Source organism: Otolemur garnettii, unplaced genomic scaffold (assembly GCF_000181295.1).
Source record: "Otolemur garnettii isolate 467f Iridium unplaced genomic scaffold, OtoGar3 scaffold00052, whole genome shotgun sequence".
NCBI lineage: Eukaryota > Metazoa > Chordata > Mammalia > Primates > Galagidae > Otolemur > Otolemur garnettii.
Genome location: NW_003852447.1, coordinates 3,787,852 through 3,800,472, shown reverse-complemented (window position 1 = coordinate 3,800,472; position 12,621 = coordinate 3,787,852). Strand labels below are relative to the sequence as shown.

General features: G+C 44.3%; 1 protein-coding gene across 3 annotated transcripts in view; it reads left to right on the top strand.

The window, feature by feature from the left end:
- Positions 1–1,155: 1,155 nt before the first annotated feature.
- The window catches only part of FAM177A1 (family with sequence similarity 177 member A1), a 30,925-nt gene continuing 19,459 nt past the window's right edge, over positions 1,156–12,621 (top strand). The window contains exons 1-2 of one of the 3 annotated variants that reach the window (XM_023514381.1): positions 1,156–1,194; positions 1,293–1,410. In XM_023514381.1, coding sequence (XP_023370149.1) covers positions 1,321–1,410 — 90 coding nt within the window. In that variant the 5' untranslated portion in view covers positions 1,156–1,194; positions 1,293–1,320. Of the gene's footprint in view, positions 1,411–12,621 lie in introns of all 3 variants that reach the window. The other 2 variants (XM_003791974.2, XM_023514382.1) reach the window with 2 other exon arrangements.

Sequence of the window (12,621 nt, the reverse complement as noted above, 5' to 3'; positions counted from 1 at the left end):
AATTTATTGGCAGAATTTGGTTTTGCTCTTTTGGACTGTCTCACCCCCTTGTTAATGCCACCATACAGAGTCAGATCATGTTACTAATCTATTTACTTCAGCAGCGTCCAAGCTTGGTTTTATTGTATGAATACAGAGCATTATGGATTTCTAGCCAGTTGTTAAGGTGTAGATGGTTTTCAAATGATTGTTTTTTAAGGTTTTTGGTTTTGATTTTAGATTCTTATAGTTACAATATTAGAGGGTAAGGGAAAAGAACTTTTGCTCGAAGAGAATATTTAAAGCCGTCAGGGTGTTGGGCGTGTTGGTGCCATGCGCAGTAACATGTAGTAGGTCATAAACTTGAGGAAACACTTCTGATTTTAGTCTGACATGAAAAAGGAATTTAAAGTGTCAGATGAAGGCCTCTTGTAGCTGAAATAATGTATATTTCATTTTTGACCTCTACTTGTGAAGACTTTCACTTTAAAACAATAAAAAATCCATTTACTTGGAGATGCTCTAATTTGTCTGGTTAAAGCCAAGCAGTAACTACAGCAGTGATGATTTCTGAAATATAGTTGAACACTGAGAAAAACGGAACAAATCTGTGATACCCCTTTTACACACACGCGTGGCCTATAACAAAATATTCATACTTGCCAAGATGGAAGCTTGCTACGGCCCTATGCTCTCAAGTCGTATCACTTAACTTCTTCCACAGTTACATTCAAGCATTCAAGGCAAGTGTAAGCAAAAATCATCCATGGAGCTCTTATTTTGAGGTTATTTTGCCAGACTGTCATCCATGTTAGGAGCGGAACGTGTAGCACGAGCCCTCTGCAGCAGCCACATCTCACCACTAGCCTCTGAAGCACACTGCGTAACTGTTCTTTTACAAGTGCAGAAACCCACGTTTGGGAGGGTGACTGCGCCGGGCGCAGCTGCGCAGAGGCTGCTCCGGGATCTCCGCCCAGCTTCAGGTACAAGTCCCATGCATGACGTCACAGGTGGTGGGTGGAGGTGGCTCCGCGGGGTCTGGACACCAGTCTGGCCGGAAGCAGGGCACTGCTCAGGCCGCAGTCAGCCGACCAGCTGTGTGCAGAGCCGGGCGCCGCCCCTCAGGCAGGCCCCGCCCCCTCCCGCACCCCAGCCCTGCCCCACCCCTCCCGGCCGTCGGGTAGCTGTCCCTGCCGCGCGAGGCCGGCGCTGCCGGTGAGTCTCACTTCCCGGTAGCCGGGCTCTGCCAGCGACTGGGCGGGGAGGCGGAGGATGGCAGTGAGCTTATCGGCCATTACCCTCTGTCTTGCCAGCCCCAGCAGCCCTGTGGTGGCCTCAACGATGGACCCGGAGCCAGAGGGCCGTGTGGAGGGAGAAGTGTCAGCGTCGGGAGCTGCGGCCGCGGCGGCATTAGGGGACGCGGCGCGGCAGGTAGGTGGGGCCGCGGAGGCTGAGACCGGGAGAGTCGAGCCATCTTCTTGCTGTGTCCGCGAGCTGCCCTTTTGGCCTGTCTGGTTTTCCTCCTAGCAGGCCGCCCACCAGACGTGATTTCGGGGTGCCTCCTCATCGTACCCCAACTCTGCTCGGTGAAACCGGTTTGTGCAAGGCGCGGACGCCGGCTCCCGGTTGCGGCGCCGCACACTCGCCGCCTTCGCTGGCCGCGCTGCAGCTCTGGGGCGCCCTGGGTTTCTGCCGGGCGTGGGGTGGGGGAATAATTCCAGCGTCTGCTCTGCGAGCCAGAGGAGGAGGCATGTTCCCCCCAACCCCGACGGCGGCTTCAACCAGTTTTCGGTCTCTGGCGCTAGCGCCTGCCTTGGCAGCTGCCCTTTGGTTTCCTAACAGCAACTGTATGCTGAGCGTCTACTGGTTTTAATTAGCTTTACCCTTACAATAACTGCTGGAGGTGGATGTTATCCCCATTTCACCAAGGAGGTAACTAAGTCTCAGAACTGTGCTGTCCAACAGAAATAAAATGTAAGCCCCATTGAAAGTTGCAATGGAAAAATTTCCAGTTAAAAACGTAAAAAGTAATTTTTAATATTGTATCTTATTAAACTCACTTTATCAAAAACATTCCAACCTATAATTAATATGAAAGTTATTAATGAAGTATTTCGTATTCTCGATTTGAGTCTTTTCAGAGACTTTGAAATCCTATGTGTATCTGCTTTTTTTTTTTTTTTTTTGGAGTTCCATGGTTATAGCTCACACAACCTGAAATTCATGGGCTCAAGCGATCCTTCTTGCCTAAGCCTTCTGAGTAGCGGGGACTACAGCTGCCCGCCCACCTAATTCTTTTATTTTTAGTAGAGGCGGCCTCTTGCTCTTGCTCAGGCTGGTCTTGAACTCCTGAGCTCAAGAAATCCACTCTTCTGGGCCTCCCAGAGTGCTAGGATTATAGGCGTCAGCCACCACGCCCTGCCATCCTATCTGTAGTTTATTCCCTAACCATCTCAGGCCCTGCTGGCCACATTTCAACCACATGTGACTAGTGGTTACTGTATCCCACGGTATTGGTTTAGAGAATTGGGTACAGTTTGAGGTTGATTTTGGATGTGGTAGTCTAAATTAGTAGTTTAGGACGTTTAACCAAGTAAAACCAACGATGAAACTGCTTTAACTGAAACTGGCTCAGGAGTATTGAATTTTTTCTTTTAAAGACATGAAGTTGTTGAAATCTCTTCCAACACTCCATGAAAATGAAGCTTTTTCAGTAGCTTCCTTTTTGAGACTAAGTACCTGAATGTTATATAAGATTCTCTTAAAGTACATATAAGCTGTAATGTGCATTAACAAAAACTTTTTCACATACTAGTTTCTACGTGGAATTTCTTGTTTTTTCTTCTGTGTCAGGAAGAGGATCAGGATAACAAGAAGGAATTCAGGAAACAACACTAATTGATTAGGGAACCACTTCATTTTCAGTTGAGACCTGTTGGCAGGTACTCTTGAACTTAACCTTAAAGTCAACAGTGCTTTTTCCATTTGATTTTTCCTTGTATGTTACTAGAATTGTTTTGTCATAACTTCAGCTTTGAATCTCTCTTAATCGCAAAGTAAACATATCTGTACTGATAGATAAATGTTGTTTAAAGAGAGGCTCTTTGTTTTGGTTTTGGTATTGTTATTTTCATATTCTTGATTTAAAAAACAGATATTTAAACAGTAAAGGAGGCTGTAAAGCAAAAGGTAACAATTCACAGGAACACCTCCCATTGCCCTTTCCTCACATTTTCATTCCTGAAAAGTAACTAGTAAGTTTCGTCGTGTTCTCTCTGGGATTTTTCTATGCAAATACTTACTACCTCTTCTCTCTTGTTAAACACAAATGACTATCTCTTTTGTCCCTTTTGCTTTCTTTTTTTTTTTTTTTTGACAGAACCTCAAGCTGTCCCCCTGGGTAGAGTGCCGTGGCATTACAGCTCACAGCCCCCTCCAACTCCTGGACTCAAGAGATTCTCCTGCCTCAGCCTCCCAAGTAGCTGGGACCACAGGCGCCCGCCACAATGCCCGGCTATTTTTTGGTTGCAGCCATCGTTGTTTGGCGGGTCCGGGCTGGGGATTCGAACCCGCCACCTTAGGTGTACGTGGCTGGCGCCTTAGCCGGTTGAGCTATAGGCGCCAAGCCCCTTTTGCTTTCTTATGCATTTTCTAAGGCAGAAATATCTCTGGGAACCCCAGATATACTCTCAGGTAATTTGATCACAGTAAGAGAGAAAAGGCCAGTGCAGTGGAGATTTGGGTGGTGGAGAGGCTTTGGACACTCCTCAAGTTAGGGAAAACTGAGAAATCCCAAGTGCCATGTAGGGAAGGGATAGGAGAATAGGTCTAGAATTAGGTCTCTAACAGACCAGCCAGTACCTCTTGTGACATTCTATCCAGCAGCTTCTCTGAATAGACTTTTAACCAGAACCGCAGCCTCAGTATTATTAAAGGAATTAAAATTTCAGTACAGTTTATTTATTTAGCACCTCTGTTATCGTGGAGGCTAAAGTAACTCCATCTTGGATGCTAATTTGCCATGGTAACTTCTGATAAACCCCTATTTTGGGAATGCCTTTAAGATTTCTTTTTTTTTTTTTTAGAGACAGAGTCTCACTTTGTTACCCTCGATAGAATGCAGTGGTGTCACAGCTTGCAGCAACCTCCAGCTTTTGGGCTTAGGTGATTCTCTTGCCTCAGCCTCCTCTGGGACTACAGGCACTTGCCACAACACCCAGCTATTTTTTGTTGCAGTTTGGCCGGCGCTGCCTGCCTCTAAAATTTCTAATACTTTATCTACTTTCATTACTTCATTTACTTTTTAATCTCCTTTGTTTATTATTAAATCATTAAATCCACAGCTGAGTGCCTGTAGCTCAGTGGGTAGGGCACCAGTCACATACAACAGAGCTGACGGATTTGAACCCAGCCTGGGCCTGCCAAACAACAATGACAACTACAACCAAAAATAGCTGGGCGTTGTGGTGGGCACCTGCAGTCCCAGCTACTTGGGAGGGTGAGGCAAGAGACTCGCTTGCCTGTGGTCCCAGCTACTTGGGAGGCGGAGGCAGGAGACTCACGTGAGCCCAGGAGTTGGAGGTTGCCGTGAGCAGTGAAGCCATAGCACTCTACCCAGGGGGACAGCTTGAGGCTCTGTCTCAAAAAAAAAAAAAAAAAAGAGAATCGCTTAAGCCCAAGAGTTGGAGGTTTTTGTGAGCTGTGATGCCATGGCATTCTACCCAGGGTGACAGCTTGAGACTCTGTCTCAAAATAAATAAATAAATAAATAAAAATAAATCATTAAATCCAGCTCTATTCACATAGCATTCTTTTCTTTCCCTCAGTGGTCAACTTCAGGTGTCCTACCCATTCCTTTCCTATAGTCTGGTGGGTAATGGCACTGAAATCTACTTTCTCAAGATGTCCTATGATGTGGTTTCTATTTCTAAATCCCTATTAAATATTTCTTTCTGAGAAACTGGATTTGTTTGCCTCTTTCTTTTTTCTTTCCTTTTTTTTTTTTTTTTTTGAGACAGAGTCTTACTTTGTTATCTTTGGTAGAGTGCTACGGTGTCAGCTCACAGCAACCTCAGACTCTTGGGCTCAAGCAATTCTCTTGTCTCAGCCTCTTGAGTAGCTGGAACTATAGGTACCCACCACAACACTCAGCTGTTTTTTAGAGATAGAGGTCTTACTCTTATTCAGGTTGGTCTTGAACCTGTGAGCTCAGGCAATCCGCCTACCTTGCCTCCCAAAGTGCTAGGATTACAGGCATGAGCTTTGTGTGCCCCTTTCATTGGCCTCTTAGCTTTCTTTGATTTTGAGGTTACGTTTTCATAGCCCTGCTCACCTTGCAACAGTTACCAGGCACTCACTATAGCTATAGAAATCTCTACCTCCATGTTGCTAACAGCCTCCTTGGGGAGGGTGATACAGAATAAATTTCAAGTGTAGTACTTTTTAAAAAGAAATTCTGGCTGCTGTGGGAGTTTATGAAAAGAAAACTGTGATTAAAAACAAGTCCTGGCTTGGTGCCTGTAGCTCAAGTGGCTAAGGCGCCAGCCACATACACCAGAGCTGGTGGGTTCGAATCTAGCCCAGGCCTGCCAAACAACAATAACAATTACTGTGTTTCCCCGAAAATAAGACACTGTCTTATGTTTATTTTTTCTCAAGAAGACACACTAGGGCTTATTTTCAGGGGATGTTTTATTTTTATTAAGTATAATACAATAAGCTGCATTTATTCAAATACAGTTAAGTCATCTTCTTCTGGAACATCATCATAACTCTCTAGACCTGGAATTCCATCCTGAGTTTCTTGCAACTCCATTTCCTTTAGAAACATTGGCTCCCATCTTTCATGTTGAGCAATAGAGCTCTCATTAAATGAGCAGCTCTTATCCATGTAACCTGCTCGGAGTGCATTGGTAACAACACTGTCAGTGATTTTATTCCATGAATTCTTCACCCAAATGCAGAAGGCTAGGCTTCTTGTCATTCTAGGCTGATTTCTTATCATTCTATTTTTAGTGTAGTCGTTAATTTCCTTACGCAAATGGTCTTTGAATGGCTTGTTTGTTGCAAAATCAAGAGTCTGCAGATAGGCAGTCATTCCTGCAGGAATCATTGTTTGGTCTATTTTTCTCTCTGCAAGGAAGTTCTTCATGTCTTTAGCAGGGTGAGTGCTGGCTGAATCACAGACAAGCAGACCTCTTTGGCCACCTCACAAAACAAGTGGCAACATTAAATCAAGCCACTTCCTTATAACTGCTTGTGTGACCAGGCTTTTTCTGTTTCAAGAACATAAATGACAGAAACATGTTCAATCTTATCTTTCTTGCCCTTAGGGATGATAAGAAGTGTAGCTTTCTTTCCATCCAGATGAATGGCCAAAATACAGGTAACATGTGAACTTTGGTGACCAGTGGAGGGACCGTAGATTGAGGAGGCACCCCTCTGTTCAATCTGTTCAATTGTTGTTTGGGCTCCTTGACCCATAAACACTGCAGTTTTATCCGTAGCAATCATGTTGCAAGGTTGGTATTTAGAAAAGGTGATGCCATCAACAAAGGACTTGAATGCAAGTGCTCGCTTAATAACTTCTGTATCTTCCAACTTAAGACAGTATTGTTGATTTTCTTAGAGACAGTTCATATAACTGAAGGAAGCCATCCAGCCACTGTTGTAATGCTTTGAATTCTGGTGTTATTTTGAACTGTGATGCCATTGCAAGGGCAAATGCTTGAATGTCAGCCCTGTGCACAACCAAAGCCTTTGCTCTCCCGTCAGCAATCCATTCACAGATTTATGTTTTCCAGCTCAGGAAATAAAGGTTGCCGACCTGAACCACACTTGTGCTTCTTAGCATTTCCTCTGTCCACGTGTAGACTGAGGTTATCGTATTCTGCCCGCCATTTTCGGACCATTTGGATATCCAACTTCTTCTCTTTGCAGAAAGCCGTAAGATTCTTACCCTGGGAGTCCTCGACAATTCCTTTCTCGTACTCAACAGAATAGCTCTTTCTTTTTGCACTCATCTTGTCTGGGGATACAGATACTCAGGAAAGCAGAGATAGGCCAGCAACGCTGATGTGTAAGGGCTGAATTATTTGCCGTATTTGGGATCCAGCGAGCACTGGGTCCAATCTGCACAGTGGAGCAGGGATGATCTTTCTGGGCTCAGTAGCAGACTGCTTGCTGAAGCTTTCCCCCTACCCCCTGGTATTTGGTGGGGAGGGTGAGAGAGGCCCACAGACTGTTACTGGTCGGTGCTGGGGAGCAGCAGCTTTACTGGTGTTTCTGTGGGGTGAGAGAGGCCCACAGACTGTTGCTGGTCAGTGCTGGGGAGCAGCAGCTTTACTGGTGTTTCTGTGGGGTGAGAGAGGCTCACAGACTGTTGCTGGACTGGTCTTGGGTAAAATAGCAGCCACAGCTTTCATTCTTCCCCCTGGGGACACACAATATGGTAAAAAAGCAGAGCAGCCTGCTCCTCATTTCACTAAGGAGACTTCTACTGTGGAGACCTCCAGTCTCTGTCTCCACATGAAGCCTCAGCGTGCACAGGATGGCTGGAACCTGACAGGGGGAGCCGACCTTGTTGGTGGGGCTGGTGCTATCGATGCGTGAACTCCTTTCCCCTAGCTGTTCGCACATGTGCAATAGGATGCCTGCCACCTCCGTTACCACACGCACACTTGCGCAAGTGTGAACGGCTGGGAGAAAGGAGCTGTGGCTGATAAAAGGTATTCTAGTCTTCCTTACTGCTCTGTGCCGAAATGCATGGCGTGGCTATGCAGATATGCTGTGGAGGTTTCTGTGAGCTGTGATGCCACAGCACTCTACCCAGGGTGATAGCTTGAGGCTCTGTCTCAAAAAAACAAACAAAACAGATCATGAGGCTGGACAGGGTGGCTCATGCTGTAATCCTAGCACTCTGGGAGGCCAAGGTGGGTGGGTCACCTGAACTCAGGAATTTGAGATCAGCCTGAGTGAGACCCAGTCTCTACTAAAAATAAGAAAATTTAAAAAAACAAACAAAAAAATCTGAGGCAAGAGGATCTCTTGAGCCCAAGAGTTTGAGGTTGCTATGAACTGTAATGCCATGGCATTCTACACAGGATGACAGAGTGAGACTTTGTCTCAAAAAAACAAAACAGGGATCAGCACCTGTGGCTCAAGTGGCTAAGGTGTCAGCCACATACACCTAAGGTGGCAGGTTCAAATCCAGCCCCCAGCCTGGCCTGCCAAATAACAATGATGGCTGCAACCAAAAAAAAAAATAGCCAGGTGTTGTGGTGGGCGCCTGTGGTCCCAGCTGCTTGGTAGGCAGAGGCAGGAGACTCGCTTGAGCCCAGGAGTTGGAGGTTGCTATGAGCTGTAATGCCACGCCACTCTACCCACGGCGACAGCTTGAGGCTCTGTCTCAAAAGAAACAAAACAAAAAACAAAACAGGTCCTGAGAAACAGATTTGCAGTTTGATTAATATAAAATATAGTGTAATGTCAGTTGATTTTGTACCTCACAATATCTTGTTGTTATGAAACTGTCTTTTCAGATCTTTGGAGTTTGTTAAATGGAATTTGTGTCACAGACAGTGAAAATTTCCTTACTTGCAAGTTTTTTATTTGTAAAAATGAAATGTTTGGAAAATTCAGTGGATGAGTTTTATTTATAATTATTGGAAATTTTTGTACTATATTGTTTTCTGGTGGGTTTGACCTGTCAGTGCCTTCCATCACTGGGTTGGAATCACATGTCACATATACATTGAGTATCCCAAATCTGAATCTATATAAACTGAAATGCTTTGGGTGTTGTCATGGTTCTCAAAGAAAATGCTCATTGGAACAGTTCAGATTTCAGATTTTTGGATTTGGGATGCTCAGCTGGTAAATACAATGCAAAGGTTCCAAAACAGAAAATATCAAAAATCTAGGACACTGGGATTTCAGATAAAGTATACTCAACTGTATTGTCTTTCATGGACTTTTTTACTTGCTAGTCTGGTTCCTTAAGATCAGAGGTGGACAAACTAAACTACAGCCTATGGTCCAAGATTCAGCTAGTCATTTGTTTATGTAAAGTTTTATTGGAACAGAGCCATGTCCAGTCATTATGTAGTGTCCATACAGGTGGCTGTTCGTCCATGGCTGCTTAGACAGAGTTCACTTGACAGATTGTATAACCCTGCGGTCCCCAACCCCCAGGCCACTTTAACCCTACTGTAAAGTGCACATTCGAGGGATCTAGGTTGCCCACACCTTATGTGAATCTAATGCTTGAGGATCTGAGGTGCAGTGATGCTAGTGCTGGGACCATCTACTTGCAGGAAAACAAGTTCAGGGCTCCCACTGATTCTGCATTATGGTGAGTTGCATAATTATTTCATTATATATTACATCGTAATAATAATAGAAATAAAGAGCATGGTAAATATAATGTATTTGATTCATTCCAACCCCCTTCATCCCCCCACCCCCACCGGATCCATGGAAAAATTATCTTTCATGAATGCAGTGTCTGGTGCCAAAAAGGTTGGGGACCACTGATATAGCCTATAAAACCTTAACTATCTATTATCTGGCCTTTAACAAAAAGTTTGCCGACCTCCACTTAAAATGATAAACCTAAAGTTCATATTTTCCTATATTAAAAATTAATTTTATTAAGAAAGGCTTAGTAAAAGTCTCTTTAATAAAGATCTTTATGGGAACTATGATTAGAACAAATAAAATGCCAGTTCTAATTAAGTGTTATGTATAGAGAATATCCCTTTGTAGACTTTTTTGGTATGTGTGTGGAGACAGAGTCTCACTCAGTTGCACTGGGGTGGCATCATAGCTCACAGCAACCTCAAACTCTTAGGCTCAAGTAATCCTCTTGCCTCCTGAGTAGCTGTGACTACAGGTGCACACTGCTACACCTGGCTATTTTTATTTTTTATTTTAATGTTTTTTAGAGATGGGATCTTGATCTTGCTTAGACTGGTCTCCAACCCCTGAGTTCAGACTCTTCACCCGCCTCGGCCTCCCAGGGTGCTCGGATTAGAAGAGTGAGCCACTATGCCTGGCTTCCTTTGTAGACTTTTTAAAAAAAACTTATGGAAAGATGATAGCCAAGAGTCAGAGTTAATGGGGACTTCATACTAGTTGTTTTGACTCAGTCAGGATATTTATTAAAGTTGTTTAAGAAAGAAAAATAAAGTGGCTGAGCCAATGAGAGACATTCCTTCTCCTTTACTTGTGTCTTAGAAAGGAAAATTAAGCCAATGAGAGATTGCCAGAAGGAGCAGTGAGAGTTCTGCTCTGATAGGGGTAGAGTTGTTTGTTTTTTTTTTGTTTTTTGTTTTTTGTTTTTTCCAGACAGCCTCAAGCTGTCGCTCTGGGTAGAGTGCTGTATCGTCACAGCTCACAGCAACCTCCAACTCTTGGGCTCAAGTGATTCTTCTGCTTCTGCCTCCCAAGTAGCTGGGACTACAGGCGCCTGCCATAACATCTGGCTATTTTTTGGTTGCAACCATCCTTGTTGTTTGGCGGGCCTGGGCTGGATTTGAACCCGCCAGCTCAGGTGTATGTGGCTGGTGTCTTAGCCACTTGAGCCATAGGCACTGAGCCAAGGGTAGAGTTTTAGGGTGGGCATGGTGGAAAACTGCAGAAGATTTGAGTTCTGTTTGCTGATTGGGCCTATTGCATTGGTATTGGATCCATCCAGTTAGTATGAAGACTGAAGGTCTGACCTAGCTTCTCTGGCTTTCCTATGTATAGGAAATTAAGGTATCCAAAAAGCTGAGTCATAGTCCAGAAGGAAATGCTGGTGTCTGGGCAACCATAAAGCAAATTTTTTCTCAAGAGTAAATGTGAGATTGGGTAGGAATGGCTCTTAGTGCCTGGGGACCTGAGTCGCGGAGTTGTAGAAGAAAAGTGCCTGGGTAAACCACTTGTCCTCATGTTCACCAATACAATAAATGGGCTGATCTTTCCTTATTGAGGGCTGTGATTTGTTTGAACCCTCAGGAGGGTTAACCCATAAATAGCCTTATCAAAATTTTCATGATCTGGCTCGGCGCCTGTGGCTCAAGCGGCTAAGGCGCCAGCCACATACACCTAAGGTGGCGGGTTTGAATCCCCAGCCCGGGCCCACCAAAGAACAATGATGGCTGCAACCAAAGAATGGCCAGGTGTTGTGGCGGGCGCCTGTAGTCCCAGCTACTTGGGAGGCTGAGGCAGGAGACTCGCTTGAGCCCAGGAGTTGGAGGTTGCTGTGAGCGTGATGCCATGGCACTCTACCCAGGGGTATAGCTTGAGGCTCCGTCTCAAAAAAAAAAAAAAAATTTTTCGTGATCTGCAGTTTGCTAGATGGCAGGTATAGTTGCTGTCAATCATGTTCATATATGTGTTCTTTGGGTTGGAGATAACTTAGATTCAAATCCTGGATAATGACTAAATTTACTTTGGGGAAATAAAGAACAGAGAAAAACTTTACCTGTTTCCTAAGAAGGACCTTAGAAGACAATGCATAAAAATAAAGTAGTTTATACCTGTGTAACTAGACAATTCTAGTTTACTGCTTTTATCAGTATCATCCCATCTCTGCAATAGCTCAAAGAACTTTTCTAGTGGTTGAACAGCAATCATGGATTTGATTATGTTTGCCCATAATTATAAGAATCCTGAGCTGGGTGTGGTATTGTAGGAGGAGTCCATAATGGCATTAGTTTAGGAGTTTGAGACTAGCCCGGGCAACATGGGCGAGACCCTGGATTAAAAATAACAACAAGCAAACAAACACTGCCCCCACCTCAAATTCCCAAGCATTCTTATAGAGGACAAACATAGAACTCCAAACTATCCTAGAAAATTCTACCAACATGGACAGTTTTCATGGCAGTCCTCTAGTCCTATACCATTTTACTTTGGTTTAGTTTTGGTACACCAGTAATGCATGAGGATATTCTCATCCCAGTAGCAACAACCAACGACAAAATGCAAAGAGAATAAAAGGCTGTCTTGACTGATCCCTTGGCTGTATCTTTTCCCTCATCATAGTTTTCTTTTCTTTCTTTTTCTTTTTTTTTTATAGAGGCAGAGTTTCACTTTATCACCCACAGTAGAGTGCCATGGCATCACAGCTCACTCACAGCAACCTCCAACTCCTGGGTTTAGGTGATTCTCTTGCCTCAGCCTCCCAAGTAGCTGGGACTACAGGCGTCCACCACAATGCCCGGCTACTGATCATAGTTTTCTGTCTCTGTGCATAAAGCACTGTTGTCAGATTTTTCTTCACAATTTGTATACTGTGTTTTTTTGAAATCTAAGCATTTAAATTTAAGGCAAGATGGCAGTGAAGATAAGCTCTTCACCATCTCCCACGATACACATTTCCTTTAAGCCTGGAAACCAAATAGGAGGTAAAACAATTAGCTGGGAATGGTGGCATGTGCCTGTAGTCCTAACTACTGGAGAGGCTGAGGCGGGAAGATCGCCTGATCTCCAGATGCCAAGGTTGCAGTGAGCTATGATTGCAGCATTGTACTCTAGACTCTGTCTCTTAAAAAAAAAATTATGAAATTATGAAACCTTTTTTAGTATTAAAATCTCTATTGTTGGCTCGGCGCCTATAGCTCAGCCGGCTAAGGCGCCAGCCACGTACACCTAAGG